At 35.5% G+C, this 16,167-nt stretch overlaps 1 protein-coding gene across 1 annotated transcript; it reads left to right on the top strand.

Annotated features, from left to right (window-relative positions):
* Positions 1–659: 659 nt before the first annotated feature.
* Positions 660–15,870, top strand: LOC140340590 (5-hydroxytryptamine receptor 3A-like). Its single transcript, XM_072425897.1, has 9 exons — positions 660–841; positions 1,168–1,331; positions 3,083–3,127; positions 5,127–5,236; positions 7,050–7,219; positions 9,733–9,893; positions 12,318–12,522; positions 12,763–12,975; positions 14,056–15,870. Exons 1-9 carry the CDS (start codon positions 787–789, stop codon positions 14,322–14,324), a joined length of 1,392 nt encoding a protein of 463 aa, XP_072281998.1. The 5' UTR covers positions 660–786; the 3' UTR covers positions 14,325–15,870.
* The last annotated feature ends 297 nt before the right edge of the window (positions 15,871–16,167 follow it).

The raw sequence follows: 16,167 nt of genomic DNA, 5'->3' as shown, positions 1-16,167 counted from the left end.
ACCGGCCCTGAGCCAATTATCGTACAAGAACCATTGCATGTTTGTACGTAGCCTACAACTCCTGTACTAAATCACCTCCAATAACAAAGGAACAATCTATAAAATAGAAACAAAGACAGGATTAAGAACCTTTTAAATTTAATAAGCCTTTCTTACTCTATTCAAAACAAAAACATGTTTAAGCTGGAGTTTTACTTTAAAAAGCATCAAAATACAGAATAAAATTGTTTTATAATGGTACAATGATTTATCCAGATTGTCAGATCAAAACTACTTTTACTTTTTGCTCTGAACATTACTAAAAGCCATTACTGTATTACAGCGTAAAGTACTTACATTTGCAGATGGGCGGAAGATGCATTTACATTTTATCTAATTGAAAATCAGTCTGAGTGATTACAATCAAATGAACCTAAAGGTGCCAATAATGAGAAGGGAGGGGTTAGAGTCATATCAGAGTAGCATTATTCAGAAGAGAGAAATTATGGCTGTTGTTGAATCCTATATATAAAAGATCCAGGACAGGGGACAAGAACTGAGATGTGAACTGGTAAAGGAAAGAGAACACACATACTGTTGAAGGGCAGTTAAGGAACAAAGGAGCGTTGTAACAATCATGTGAATGAATGAGTGGGATATTGAAGTTTTCATGAGAGGGTAAAGAGATCAAATCTGGAATAACAAATTTTGGATTTAGAGGAACAAAAAACTTACATCAAGCGCTCAAGCATATACAATAATTTATTTGATCTGGTGGCCTCTGGATCTGCAGGAACAGAAGTAAGAATGACTTGGATGTACCCTACTCTGTTTTCATTTTGTCTCTTCATAGCCTGCACAGGTAAGTCCAATTAAATATGTGTTTAAATATATTTTAATATTATTTCAGATATGTTTGGAAGATACAGACTAGATAAACATATATTAGTCTACGTGATATCTGCATCTCATTGTCCAGCCCTTTTTTTCCAATTGTGTCAATCCATCCATCTGCCCATCCCAGTGTCCATTACATCAACAAAAATTGTACAGTTCTTCTGATTTGATTTCTCATGTAATGCTAGATATCTGTGTATTAGTATCTGTTATCAAATTTGCTTAGTTAGCTTACACATAAACTACAAATAGCTTCTTTCTTTGCTATATTATGTGATGTTCTTATACAAGGCGAAGCAACCTCTAAAGAGAAGATAAAGTTGAAGAATGCAACTTTTGTAAAACTTGCTAATTATTTGATGGATGGATACAACAAGGCTGTAAGGCCTGTGCAAAACTGGATGCAAGCAACCACTGTGACTATAAACATTGATCTGTTTGCCATCCTGGAAGTGGTAAGTAAATCATTTAAATTTATTATTCACTCTTTCCTATTCTCATATTTTCAGGTTACTTTTATTTGCAAATGTGTTCTTTTAGTCTGTTACAAGAAAAAACAAACCAATCATTGACACAAAGTTAGACCATGAAATGTTCTGATTAGACCTTCAAAAGCTTCTACCTTATCATAACATTTCAACATGTATTTAAAATGAGATAAACCACATACAAAAATTTACAAAGTAAAAAACCACAGAAGCAAACCACATATATTCATTATAAAAGATTATGACTGGATAGCTTTTAATCAAATCTGTAATAAAGTAAACAGAAACTGATAGTTAAATGATGACAACAGGTATTTGCATGGCATACATTTAATTATTTTTCAAAGCACATTCAGATTTTTTTAAAATGTCCTTGAAGTATTGAATATCCAATTGGTCTATACATTTACAGAACCAATCATAAGAGAACAAATCTGAAACATGAGTATTATCAAATCATTTTGTTCATAAGAATGCAAATTCGAACATTTATTTAATCAATTAAATCTTAACTGGCATTGGTTATTTAAAAATATATTGAAAACTTGAAGATAAAAAAACAGTGGAATTTCAATGCTTCTGAGTTTATAGTTCTGTTTAATGCCACTAGAGTTTTCCAAAAGCATAGAGGATAGAAAAGATCAAGATTAATTATATGTTAACCAGTTAATAACAGGCATTTCATACCTGCAATTTAACATAAACTTTAATGTACTTATATAACATATAACAAAATTGATTGTAGAAGTGATAAAGATCTAAGAAAATGTATCAAAATAAAGTCCTTGGTGCTTTACACAAGATAAAAATAATTGCAGAGCTTTGGTGGATTTGCATAGAGGCTCAGGTGTTAATAATATGGATAACTTTACACAAATGGCTTCCACAGTCACCAGATCCCAATCCCCTGGAGCATCTTTGGGATGTGGTGATATGGAAAAAATCATGGAGGTCCAGCTGACAAATCTGCAGCAACTGCGCAATGCTATTATGTCAACACCAAAATTTCAGAGCAATGTTTCCAGCACCCTGTTGGATCTATTTCTAATAGAAAATAGGAGGTTGAACATATAGAAGTAAAAGAACAAGATAACTGTAAGAGAAGAACAAGCAATTTAGCTCAAGCATGCACACACAGCAAATCCCAGGTTGTCTGAAAAAGAATAAAAGCAAAATAAATGAGGCAATGAATTGAAGTAAACATAAATCAAACATAAAATAATAGCTAAGGACGGTGGAGGAGTAATTAGCTAATTAGGGATGATTTACAATAACTAGGTGTGAACAAGAGATTAAATATTATTTTCTTTTTTGTACTTGTAAATTGCTTTAACTGTAGAAGCTGCTATAAGAGAAAGTAGGTAATAGTTGCAATGTGTTCATTCAAGTGAGAGGCATGTGCTTCAATGCGTGCATGTGATGAGGAGGCATGTACATGCATACACATGGCAGCATGTTCAGATGGATGTATCGTGTGCTGTGCCTATTTATCTTTTAACTTATCTCATATTCACGTTGCTGAGACTTGAGAGAAGTCTCGGTAGTCTCTGTGTTTACTGTGTAGAAAGCAGCAACTACTTAAATAAAAGTGTGAACTTGCAATTTACTGTGTACCCTTAACAATCACTCTTTTTGCATATTCTTTTTTTATTTTATTTTTGTAAAATATTGTATTATAATATTTTCATATTTATATTTTTACTATTTTTTTTGTTTAGGATGAAAAAAATCAGTTAATCTCTACTTATGTTTGGTATGATGAGGTAAGGTGATTCACAGTCACACTCGGGGTAGATAATCCTATGGGAGACAATAGTAAATACAGCGCTTACCTGATCCGCCGACGTCCCGCGTCGTCCATCGCCGCGATCTAGGTCTTCTTCTCTCTTCTTCCAGCCGGCTTCTGCATTCGATGAGTCACTGGGGAGTTCCCGGTGACATCGGTGCGTGTGTACGTTGCAGGCAGGGCATGGCGGGAAATTCAAAATCCATTTCATTCAATATAAAATAACTGTATTGAATGAAAAACATTGGATGTATATGTGTAAAAGCAGTACATTGTTTTCAAGAACATTTATTTTACAGTATATATATTAGTATGAGTTTAATATGTATTTTTAAAACAAAAAAAAATTTAATTTATTCAATGTATTATTTTTACATGATTTTGTGTTTCAAACTTTATAATACTCATACTATTATATTATACTGTAAAATAAATTTTCATGAAAAACAATGTACTGCTTTTAGACATATAAAACCGAAAAGAAATGAACCGCTAGGGAGGTTAAAATAAATATAACACACTTACAGGAAAAAAATTCCTTAGGATGATCTCTCCCCCGCTCCAAAAAAAAAACTACAGGACAAAAAAATTAGCTTAGTCATAAAACATATATTTAGGTACAAATTGCTTTAACATTACATTAATGTAACATTTACATTAATATAGATATGTGGTCCAACAATTCCTGAGTTATCTAAATGTAATTTTTTTGGAAAAGTTTGAGATATAATTTTGTGTAAAATGAAAAAAAAGTAAAAAAAAGTAGATGAAAAGAAATATTTCCATATGTGATTCATTACCCCAGAGAAAGAATGGGAAAAAACGTCCCTTATAGAAGTGGTCAATTGGAAGAACATTCTCCTTATAATGCTGTTGTCAGTGCCACTCTTAGAAAGCTAACAGATCCCCAGTGACACAATGCTGATTCTTTAGTGTTGCAGACACCTAGAGTTATGCAGACACCACAAAATGGAAGTCAATCATCCACTCGAAGAACCCTAGGTTGAGAATGGCTGCCCTACTTCAACGGAAAGCTTTTCCTAACTTACTCCACCACCAGTAGTTTTTATAGAGAGGGGACTGGAACATAGCGCAGCCCCCACTATTAGTCATTGTAGCTTTGCTGTTAAGAGTTTAAATGTCTGGATTGGCATTAAGTTATAGAAAATTCCCTAGAAAAATGGGCAGAGTTTACAAAACACTTTGCCAACTGCTGTTCATTGTTTGTTGAAAGAAAACTTTACTGCTGGTTTCGATATAAAGGCTGTTTTTTACCTGTTCATTTATCAATTCTTTGGCATTCATACAGGGTTATCAATAGGGATGAGCGAGCGAGAAATTATAACTCGACCTCACTGCGAATTTGGCCGTTCTGGCTGACCGAATTTTAAGCGAGAACGGCCAGTGAAAATTGATTAACCTCCAGTGCCGGGTATTACACACTGATCTCAATAAATGCAGCTGCGGCGGATCTCTCACTGAGAGGAGGATTATCGCGGCTGCATTCATAAATACAGCCGCAATAGTCCCCCTCTCAGTAAGAGATCCCCGGGCACTAAAAGTCAGAATGAGGGTTTGCCCAGGGATCACTCACTGACAGAAGGATTCCCACGGCTGTATTTATGAATGCAGCCGTGATAATCCTCCTATAGTGATTTCAGATGGTTTTGTGAAATTTCCATTGGAACGTCGAGGAAATTTTGTCAAGAATGCCAGAGTTCACCCCTAATTATCAACTGTTATAGGGACTTAGGGACCTTAGAACATATTTTTGTCAATAGAAATCCTTTAAATAGCATTATGGGAATAATGCATTTTGGATTTACTACGTATTTCTGTAAAGACATGCAAGTAGCTTATAGCTTTTCCTTGAACATCACTCTAAGCATTCTGGGTTTATCTGTACATTGAAGATGAAATACAAATGTAGTTCAGCTAATCTTTTGTATATATTTTTTCCTTTTTATGCGCTACAGTACTGGCTGGATGATTTTCTCTCATGGGATCCTAAAAACTTCGACAATGTGAAAAAAATTTCTCTTCCTACGCAAAAGCTGTGGCTGCCAGATATTACAGTTGTTGAATCGTAAGTATGCAATTTATATATACTTATATAGGACATATTTCATGTGCTTATAGTCAATCTGAATTTACAATGCACAGCCTAAATCTTTAAATAATATTTGTTAAACTGTATACTGTAACACTTCCATTGAGCAAAAGTTCAATCAGTTGGATTAGGAAGTTTCAGTCAACTCACTATTGTTCTTGATTTTCAGTGCAGTGCTAGCAAGATTGTCAATTATTACAGTCTATGCAATACCTTAAACTAGGAGTGTTTTTTATACCCCTTAAAAAATCCACTTTTAAATTACTAGGCAAGTGGAGAATGTGTAAATAAAACTAAAATGATTTTCAGCATAGACTAATATACCTGATCATTTTCTATTGCAGTCCTGTGAAAAGAGAATGATGTATCTTGTAGACATATTCTAGTGGGCAGAAGTCAATCTGCGACCCCTTCTAGTTTTACCAGATCAGATTTTTAAAAATGATTTAATTATTTTAAAAATCAACTTCTTTTTGCCATGGGGGAAAACAGATGCATGTAACACAGTAGGTACATACTGGGCAATAGGCAGGGAGACAGTGGTCTAGGTGCTTCTTTGCTGTTCAATAGAGCAGATGTCAGAGTTGGGGCTCAAAGGATTCCCAGCTGATCACAGGAGTATTAAACAAGAAGGTTTATGATGATCACAGCAGTGTTCCTACTGTAGAGTGCTAGGTACATGAACAGAGTGATGTGGGTGGAGGAATGTGAAATTTGTAACATCAAAATCATCACTTGATCTCTGCAATAAAAACACTGTTGTTATATTCAACAAGATGTTGGCCATTTTGTCGGAGTCAATGAAGAATCAATTCAGCCCACATTGTGAGTCCAGTGCATAACTATGAAAACCAGAAATGTGTTATGTGACCCCGGCATTATGTGGCCCATTCATTTTGTGTTCATGCAAAGTAGAACTTCCCCCTCACTTTCAAAAAGGTTACTCCCAGGCAAACTCCACTGTCATGCTTCCTTTCGTTCCTCTGTTCACATTCTGCAGCTCTGCTTCTGCTTTACCAGTTCTGATAAATTGCAGCTGTCAGCTTTGCCTTGGACATCCCAGTTTATTAGGGCACACAGGTTGTGCAGCCAGTAGAAGTTGGAGCTATGGTAGCACATGTATGGCAAAGGAACAGAAGGGAGCTGAACTAGTGCTTACCCTGCTCTGTACTATTGGAGATCTGGGAAAATCTGATCCTACCACCTCCTCTTTTTGGCTGATTAACTAGAAGAGTCATATACTGCTCACTGTCACACTGAACTCCTCTACATACTGCCTACTATCATACCTCCGAATTCCTTTCCAGCACATACTGCCCATGGTCACATCTTCTACCTTTCTCTCTTACACATACTTCTTGCTCTTATACGCTCCAGAGTTTTCTCTGTTTTCTCGGTTTCTCTTTACATACTGTCTGCTTTTACATCCTTTTCTGTTACATAATGCTCACTTTAATATTCCATTATAATATTAATGTTAATGTTGTAATATTTTCTATTCTAGATTAGGCACACTAGCTAGCAGAAAAGACTAATGTGGGAGTAGCAAGGAAAAAGGGTACATTTTTATAATTTTTATAATGAGCTAGAATAAACCATAGTTGATCAGGTATACATTTTGAGTCTTTTTTTGTGCTTAGCACTCAACAAAACGTTAAATAGGATTGGCAATTGTAGATAATAAATCTTAGGAAAAATTTAGGCAAATATTCGGAAGCATTCAGAAGTTTGTTAACTCTTATATATATTATATTATATTATATATATATATGGTTGTTTTGCATTTTAGAGTGAATGAGGAGAAGCCCCGTGAGATCAGCTATCTCTATATAAATAACAACGGAAGAGTTTTTCGCAGCAAACCAATGCATATAGTATCTTCTTGCAGCCTTGAAATCTACTATTTTCCCTTTGATCGCCAGAATTGTTCCCTCACATTCGTAAGCTGGAGTTTAACAAGTATGTCTGTTGTCAGTGTTCGACATGGTCTAAAATTTACCCTAGTTCTAAAATGTATACGTGGACTACAGGCAAAGGGCTATCTGCAACCAATGCAATTTTTTTTTTCGTATTTTCTTTAGATTGGGTCTACATGGAATGTTTTTAAAACACACATAAATGCTCCTACTGCCTTTATATGTGTTTATATGCATTTATACAAGTGCTTAAAATGCAAACACCAATGACGTGTTTTCAGGCATTTATAAGCCCTTTTACAATCATTTAAAGGAGTTTTAAGCTACTTTTAATCATTTGTTTATATGTTCATTTATAGGAGAACTTTGGAATCTGAAAGTTCCCTATACTAAGGGGACCCCCCAGGTGTCCACCCCGCCACCATGGGGAATGAGTACAGGGGCACATAATACCCCTTACTCATTGCCTAAAAATATTAATATGGCTATACTATATATACTATAACTAATGTTTTATTTTTATTATTTGTATGTGATTGATGTTTAACTGTACTTACTTAGACCTTTTTTCAGGTTATCCCACCATGAAAGGATTCTTCTCACAGCTGTCCTCTGACAGCACAGCCTTGGGACTCCTGAAAGCGTGGGATGCCACATGGCCAAAACTCCACTAGGGCTGCCAGGAGCAATGTCCCCACAAGGCCTCTCTCTTGATTGGGTGAAAAAAAATTAACCTTTTCTCAGCCAATCAGCACTAGAGGTGAATGGGGACACATTAAGACATGTTTGGCTGAAAAGGTCCTGAGAAGAGCAGAGCAGAAACATATTTAAACAACATTATTCCCCATAATGTACATGGGAGGAAAAAAATCCAGGAAGTTCGTCTTAGCAATCCGTTTTAGGATAACTAGATGACCTGCACTGCTTTGTTAAACAGGTTTAACAATTTGTCCTTGGCAGTCATATGAAAAGTTCATTATTCTACAAGTAGCCCACTCAAAAGCCCACTTAAATTCAAAATTTTATGGTCCCTTCCTTATCCCATTTAGCATTTTGTCTGTCCTGTTTCACCACTAGTGTTTATTACCTTAAATAGTGCAAACAACATAGAATATGTTCCTGCTAACTATGTCAATACACACAGATCAGTTCAAAATAAGAAGGGTTTCCACTTTTGTTATGTAATATTTTTAGAAAAATAAACTAAACTTGTCACACTCTCTTCTTGCTGTTCTTGAAACACTGGCCCACTTCTGAATAATCTTTACATCTGTAGACTCCTTAACCATGTACCCTGGTCTATGACAACTTGCTTCCTCCTCCTATGCAAATCCGGCAAAGGGATCTTGCCTATTTTTTTTCTAGGAACTCCCTTCCTAAGTAAACCAGTCTACAGCTGTCCCATGAAAATATTAGGCTTTGCCTTCCTGTTGTTTGATTCACCATATCTTATTTGAAGTAACAGTACCCTGTGTCCTGTCCCTAATTACAAGCCCTTGACCTTAGGGCATTGTTAGATTTGTACAGTAAGGCTACACGCAGTTAATTGCTCAAGTCATCAGCTTTGACTACAATGGTTTACAAATATGAAAACCCGCAAACCTTCAGCCACCATTTCTGATCTCTTTATAATCCTTTTCCAACAATGCTTCATTCATCCTCTTAGATTTTGTATGCTGAACATGAAAGAAAATCCAACCAAAAATGACTACTGTCCAAATCTCTCCTTTATTAAACCCAAAACTCCAGAGGAGCACATGTTTTTTTTACAAAAGACTTCAATAGACTATGTCTAAACCAAGCAGGCAAGTCACACATGTCCCACTCTGCAATGATCTTCTCTTCTTTGATCCCCGTAAAGTGGACCGAAACTAAAATGTTTACGTTACATAAAAGAGTAGACAAACCTTTCATGTAAGGTAAAAATGACCTTCTTTTTTGGGGGAAGCGGGTTTATATCGTTGTGTGGTGATAAAGACAGAATGGGAGCGCAGAGCCTCCTGGGATATCCATGTCATGCATCCGAGGAGGTTTCTGGCTGCTCCTTCTGCACATGCTCGATCTCAGATTTCAGGAGCTTTTTCTTCAACCGGGAAATGCTGATCTCACTCATGCGCCATGAGATTGGCACTCTTTTTTTTACCCTGTCAACTGCAGGCTATGTTTCTCGATCTCGCGCCTGTGAAATGCGAGATTTGGTGACATAGGCAAAAGGTGGAGAAAGGGGAAAAAGGATGGTGGTGCTCGATGCTTCCTCCTCACAAGGACAAAGGAGCATTCCAGGATGGCGCGGGATCCAATCCAGAAAAACTCCAAAGGAATCGACGGATCTGAGCAAGTAAAGGTGAGTGATTTTTTTCTTTTCTTTAGTTTACTTCTTACAGTTTAGTTTTCCTACAGCAGGTTTTTTAAGATGCTAAAAAAACAAATGGCTCCAATTTAAAGCATCTTGTTATTAGAATCACTTTGAGACTAAAATAATCATAAGCAATATAAAAAATACAACTAACAAAGAAAATATTTATTTATTATGCCTTTCTAATTTCTATTTTTTAGCTAAGGATATTGATTTAAACTTTTCAAAACCTGATGATCATGACAAAACATTTTTCCCAATCTACAAGACGAAGGAGGGAGAGTGGGAACTTGTTGAGGTAATCCCCAAATACAGGCAATTTAAAGAGAAGGGAGTCAGCTTTGGAGAAGTCATATATTTTGTAAGTATATAGTCTTCCTGGTTGGAACTTCGGGCAATAAACCAACAAAGCACATGTATAGGAGCTTTTTTACCAGTGGATTTGTTTTTCTATCCATCTAAATCTGAGATTTACACAGCTTTGCCAGAGAGTACAGTCTGGCACAGCAGCGGACAGAACTCATCTGTTGGCCATGTCTCTAGTTAGAATATATTGCATAAAAGAGTGTAAAGGTCAATTCCAAACCATTTGATAGAAGAGTCCACACTTTATTGTCCAACCGCATCATCATCATGCCATCTACCCTAATCATTGTTTGCTGGTTTACTAGTGTGTTCCCCCAATATGGAAAATTTTATACAGAAAATCTTCAGAGATCATTCTTATCAAGAAGTGTGGAATCCATTCGGTATTTACTACCAAGGTGCCAACAAGTCATATTTAGGTACTTACATGGCTTGCATTTATTTACAATGCTCAAATTATTTCAGAGATGTGGTAATATCTGTCTTAAATCTCCCTGGAATTGAGCTTTACAGACAATTTGTTCTATAATTTGCAGTCGTTTCACTTTATTTGTGTATTTGTCTGTCCAGAAACCTTTGGTGGTGCAGATGTTCCATTGCAAACGTGCCTAAAACCTCTTTTTGAACCTACAAATTTAGAGATGAGTCAATTTGGCATTTTCCCTTCTGACAATTTTATTTAAAAATGCAAAAAAACAGTGTAATTTGTTTATATTGCTTAATGCTATAACTTTGCCCACATAGAGCTCTTTAGCTTTTCTTGCTGTGACACGTTTTCTGTCTCAGAAACCCTGCGATCCCTAATATTCTGATACTCAATTAATCTTGACCTATATCTCTAAAAGTCCATCTTTCTCAGATACCTGGGATATATGTTTTAAAGAAAAATGTTAAAAGGTTTTGTTTTAAAATGAGAATATTAAATGTACATATGTGATCCGTACACTTTAGCCAGACAGTACAATCAGAAAGCTCACAGCTCACTGATTGGATCCACTGTTTCCTTTACCTCCCTCTTTTCTTCTGATCCCCTGTATTATCAATGTACTTGCAACAGAGTTTCATAGGATACTAGCACAGTCATTCCCTCTTCTAGCCTGTTCTCTTTTGCATTGAATTAAAGAAACTGATATCAAAACTGAATACTTAGTTGTCTGGTAACCTATGTGTAGTTAATTTACTAGACAACATACAGAGAATGTACTCCATACTCCAGTTATTATTTTTAATGCGCCTGTGACCATGGGTACTACAGTGACCCTTTGTGCTCCAGTCATCTTTTTTGCTCTAGCAGCCTCTTTATACTAGGGATCTTATGGTCAAGGTGCCATGAGTGGTCAGGGAAGGAAGTGTTCTCCAAAGATCCGTCCTTAAAAAAACCTTTGTGCACCAGTTTCCCCTGTGCTCCAGTTTCCCTCATGCTCCAAAGACCCCATGCTTGATGACACTGTGATCCTTTTGGAGCTGATAAAATTGATATCTGTGTGACTTAGACAATTAGAGAAATAACAGTCTTTTGGAAAAAAAAGAATCAAAGTAACTTTGGTTTACAGGAGATGAAAATTATATAGTAATCTAAAAAGACCTACAGAATGCTAATAATCCCAAACTACTTGTAGAAATATCCCCTGACCCTCGGTAGCATTTACTTCCCACACTTGTTTAGTATTGTCTTAGCTTTCCTGGGCGACAGAGATTTGTGATCAAAATTTTATCCTGTGTACATAGATGCAACAAGCTCAACTAAACCTAGCACAGTGATGAACTTGGTGACCTTCTGCATAGGGTGCATACACTGGCCTTCTGCTGGGGGCTGGGAGTAAGGAGGACGTGAGTTGGGCAGGAGCTCACCACTGTTTTCAGGAATAAGGGAGGTAGTGGCCAGGATCATGAACATGGATGGGGTCAGGTGATTGCTCAGGGAGAAGGTAGAGGGGGGTGGGTTCAGGTGATTGGCTCTGTAAAGCTTTATGTTAATTGGAGGAATAAGGTGGCGAGTAAGAGTAGAAGTATGGTATCTCCACCAGGAAGAGTATTGGCCACTTTGACAGAAGTAAGCAGAAATTAAAGGGGAAGGTGAATAAAATTCTTGTAAAGGTAAATTTATGAACATTAAAATTAGTGCGGCTGAGGCTATGTTCTCACCCATAGTGGGACCAGGAACTTCCACTTGGCTGGCTCCCATTGGCTGGCACCATTCCAGCCACTCATCCACCCACACAAAGACATTGATTCTTAAAGAACCCACATTTACACATTTTATTGCCACCCCCATTCCTTTTTAATCAGCTTAAAATGACTTTTCACTCATTACTAGTGTTACCTGGAATTGAATTTTAGTTAATATTGAAAGGCCATAATTATAATTCAGTATCTATCAAAGAATTTTAAATTTCACATATACTCTGTCTTTCAACAGATTATAATAAAGAGGAGGCCTCTGTTCTACACTGTTAATCTGTTGTTCCCAAGTATGTTACTCTTGGTGATGGATATTGTGGGATTTTACCTTCCTCCAGAAAGTGGGGAGAGAATTTCTTTCAAGATCACTCTATTATTAGGCTACTCAGTTTTTCTCATCATCGTTTCAGAACAATTGCCAGCAAGTGGGACACCTCTCATAGGTAGGTGAATTCAAATTAGATTACATTTGGCTAATTCATTTTTTTTATCACAAGCACATAGGGCATAACAGTCACATGAAGTTTAACTTTAGTTTAGGAAGTGTTTTTGCTTACAGCTCACTGCCATGGAGGTTTTTTGTTTTTTGGACAAGCTTTCAGAATTCTTGTGTCCCTGTATACCAATATAGAACTACAAATTCCTGTTGTGATACACAATGATTTTTGTTCCCATTTACATAGCTGTGTACTTCATCCTGTGCATGGTAATGCTTGTTATCAGTTTGATGGAGAGCATAATCATAGTTCGAATAATCCACAAGCAGAACATACATCCAGAGGTTCCTTCGTGGCTAATGAAATTGATTGTGAAAATAGTGGCTCCCTTGGTCTGCCTAAAAGAGTGGGCACAAATTATTAAACCAGCGGAAGATAGTTCAACTGAGACAAGCACAGGTGAGATTTTTACTAATCCTTAGGGGTCTAATATAATATGTAAGCACTATTTTACTAGCAAGTACCCCCTCCATCTTACATTTAACATACAAAAAAATTCTTTAAAGCTGACAATTGCTGACCTAACCAAAACATAACAGTTTTGATCTAGATTGGAAATATGTTGATGTTAGTGAACCTGGATGATCCAGCAAACATGAAATTGATCTGGTCCAGGATAGAAAACATTTGCTAACAAATAGCAAATGAATTAGAAATCCATTCAAGGTTTGCTGGATCACCCAAGTTCACCAATGGAAGTGTATCTTCCACATCCTTGGAATGCCCAGTGTATCTACACATTAGAGGCCTGGCATGTTGACAATATTCTGCTGATTTGGAAAATAGGAGTGGAAGAGCTGTAAACTTAAAAAATTAATTCCTCCACAATGCCTGGACAGAGGTAAATATGGAATTTACAAAGTTTAACTATATTTGTTTTGCTATCTGTGTCCAATTAGGAATATTTTCCCAAAACAAAAAAAGGGGATAAAGTCTTTGTAAAGACAGATGACACTTCCACCAGCTTCTTATTGGCAAACTTTTCCCTCTGATCCACTAAAAACTACACATTTTTGTTATGTCACCTGAATGATAATGATAATGGCCACTAAGAATATTAGAATGAAAAAAGGAAAATAATTTTGTTTTTAGATCAAAGCAATGTTTCACAACCTTAATAACATGAGGAAAAACCTTGAACTAACCTTCAGGTGTTCAGGAAACCCTTACTATAAATATTATATGCACAAATCACAATACATTAGTCTGGTGGTCAGTGGGAAGAATGCCTCTTAAATAGCTGTCCACTGGGAGGAATGTCACTCTTACAAATAGGTTGAGAAAAACACTAGACTAGAACCTACAATGTAGTGTTAGTTGTCTGAAATGCTGAGTTAAAGATTTATTACAAACATGGCAAGATCCCCACTATTAATATTTTTCTCCATTGCTACACAGTCTTCAGTAGAACTAATATGCTTTTTACAGTTGCCATTATTCAGAATGAGACATCTACATTTTGATTCCTTCTGTCTGCAGAAAAACTGACAAGTTACTGTAATGAAAATGCATTGGATGACACGAGACAACTACCAGTGGGAAAAGATTTTGAACTGCTTCGTAATATACTAAAGGAAGTTGAATCCATTCATGTACATCTAAAGAAAAGTGACCATGAATATATAATACAGGAGTGGCTTACAATTGGCTACATTATTGACAAATTACTTTTTCGAGCATATCTCATATTCTTGTTGATAACTACAATTTCCTTTGCAGGTGTCTGGGCCCGCTGGAATCTTAACTAAATGTTATTAGATCCACTAAGAAGTTTTACAGACCAGAAACTCACAAAGCACATTATATATTATATATAATATGTATATATTTATTCTGATTAATAGTTAGTGATGTACATAGTGATTTCGGTTGAATTGATCTCTCTTCAAAATGACCTATTGTATGTGGGACTTTTAAGACAGAACATATAAGAAAATATATATTTAAATACATTTTATTAATAACATCTTTTTTAAAAAAAATATTTGCACAAGGCAAGCTAAAATAAAGACTTCATGTTACAATGGGTATAATTTCAGTAGACAGTTTACAACTAAGCATATAGGTAACACTAGTAAATGTGGACTATAACAGCCTCACAAAGAATTTGATAGCACTCTTGTACTTTCTGGCACATTTCGCAGATTAAATCCGTTTCATCAGGGAATAGTTAGGTACAATATGAGCAAGCACAGTAGAAATAAAACTAAAAAAATAAACAATTGAACAATTATTATTTTAATATTTTGACATATATTTTACATACCATAAAAAAAAAGAAGGTATCAATATAAGACACCACCACCATGACAAAGCAAATAGCAAGCAGCCAGTCAAGGCAGTGGTCTTCTTCCTCCTAAACAAGTAACATAACATTATCAAAGTTATTTTCAAGGATTAACACATGAATAAAAACGTGAAAACATAAAAATGACCAAAATACACTTTACACCAAAAATCACCAAATATGGAATAAATTGGGCTTGCCAACTTAGAAAATAAATTGGCCGGGTAAGAAAAGGTAGCGAAAATTGTAAGTGTAGAGGGTAGAGTAGAAGGAGAGGTGAAGGTAACATGTGAACCTTTAACACAGTACAGAATTCCAGTTGGGTATTTTTTTAACTAATTGAGGACAATAGTAGGCAGCTTACGTGATACTTTGGTGACTCCAAGTCCAATGCACCTTTAAAAAACTACCAAAAACAATTTAACTTTATGTCATCAAAATGATTTTAGGCTATTTCACCAAAATTGCGTAACTTAACCAAAATCCTTTAATTGTTTGCAGAAATTCTTGGATATAAAAAAAATCTCCCTCATTTTTTCCTGTCCCCACCTATTCAGCATAGGGTAAAAAAGTGCTTTCATAACGCTGTTGCATGTCCCTAAAATAGGCACCTAAAAAAGAATTACCCCGTAGCCTAAAAGATTACACATTACAAGACTATAAATTTAAGTACACTGAATTTTGGATTAATTTTTAGCTGCTTCCACATTTACTGTTCAGTTTGAGAGTAATGCTTGTAGGGTATAGAAAATTGAAGGCTGGAGTACAGCTTTAGGAATATAATATAAAATAATTTGATAATATAAGAAACTATTAATAAAATGCAATGGGGTGAGATCTAATCAACCTGTTTAGGAAAAAAAATTGGTAGTTTTCTTTGGCAGAAAAAATATAATATATTGCATGTTCAATATTCATTAGATTGAGGAATACATTGGGAAAAACAAAACAAATCAAATGTACAGTTCTGCACATATACCTGGCTAATTACTATATGGGACAGATAGATATCTACAGGTTATTTTTATGTTTATAGGATGTGTATGGATATGGTGGCAAATTATTTTTTTTTATTGTGATATGTGTGAAAAAGTGTAACAAAAAAGTTCAGAAATAAAATATGAAATAATTTATAGCATAGTGAACTCTATAAATGGATACTCGGCACGCTATGGTATATGGTGGGTAATATACGCAATTCCTAATTGTTTATTAACTGCACTGCATTCTAAATTATTTAAAACTACTGAATGACTAATTAAAATAATATAATGATTAATCTGGAATCATAATAAAATATAAAT

The sequence above is a fragment of the Pyxicephalus adspersus genome, chromosome 11 (assembly GCF_032062135.1).
Source record: "Pyxicephalus adspersus chromosome 11, UCB_Pads_2.0, whole genome shotgun sequence".
Lineage (NCBI taxonomy): Eukaryota > Metazoa > Chordata > Amphibia > Anura > Pyxicephalidae > Pyxicephalus > Pyxicephalus adspersus.
The sequence above is the reverse complement of the archived record's forward strand: the minus strand, read 5'-3'. Positions and strand labels throughout refer to the sequence as shown.

Bases quoted from the DNA above. Each gene is read 5' to 3' on its own strand.
- LOC140340590 (XM_072425897.1), top strand. From the start codon at position 787: ATGACTTGGATGTACCCTACTCTGTTTTCATTTTGTCTCTTCATAGCC. The intron at 7,220-9,732 runs GTATGTCTGTTG...TCTATTTTTTAG, and splicing joins CGTAAGCTGGAGTTTAACAA to CTAAGGATATTGATTTAAAC. The intron at 9,894-12,317 runs GTAAGTATATAG...GTCTTTCAACAG, and splicing joins TTGGAGAAGTCATATATTTT to ATTATAATAAAGAGGAGGCC.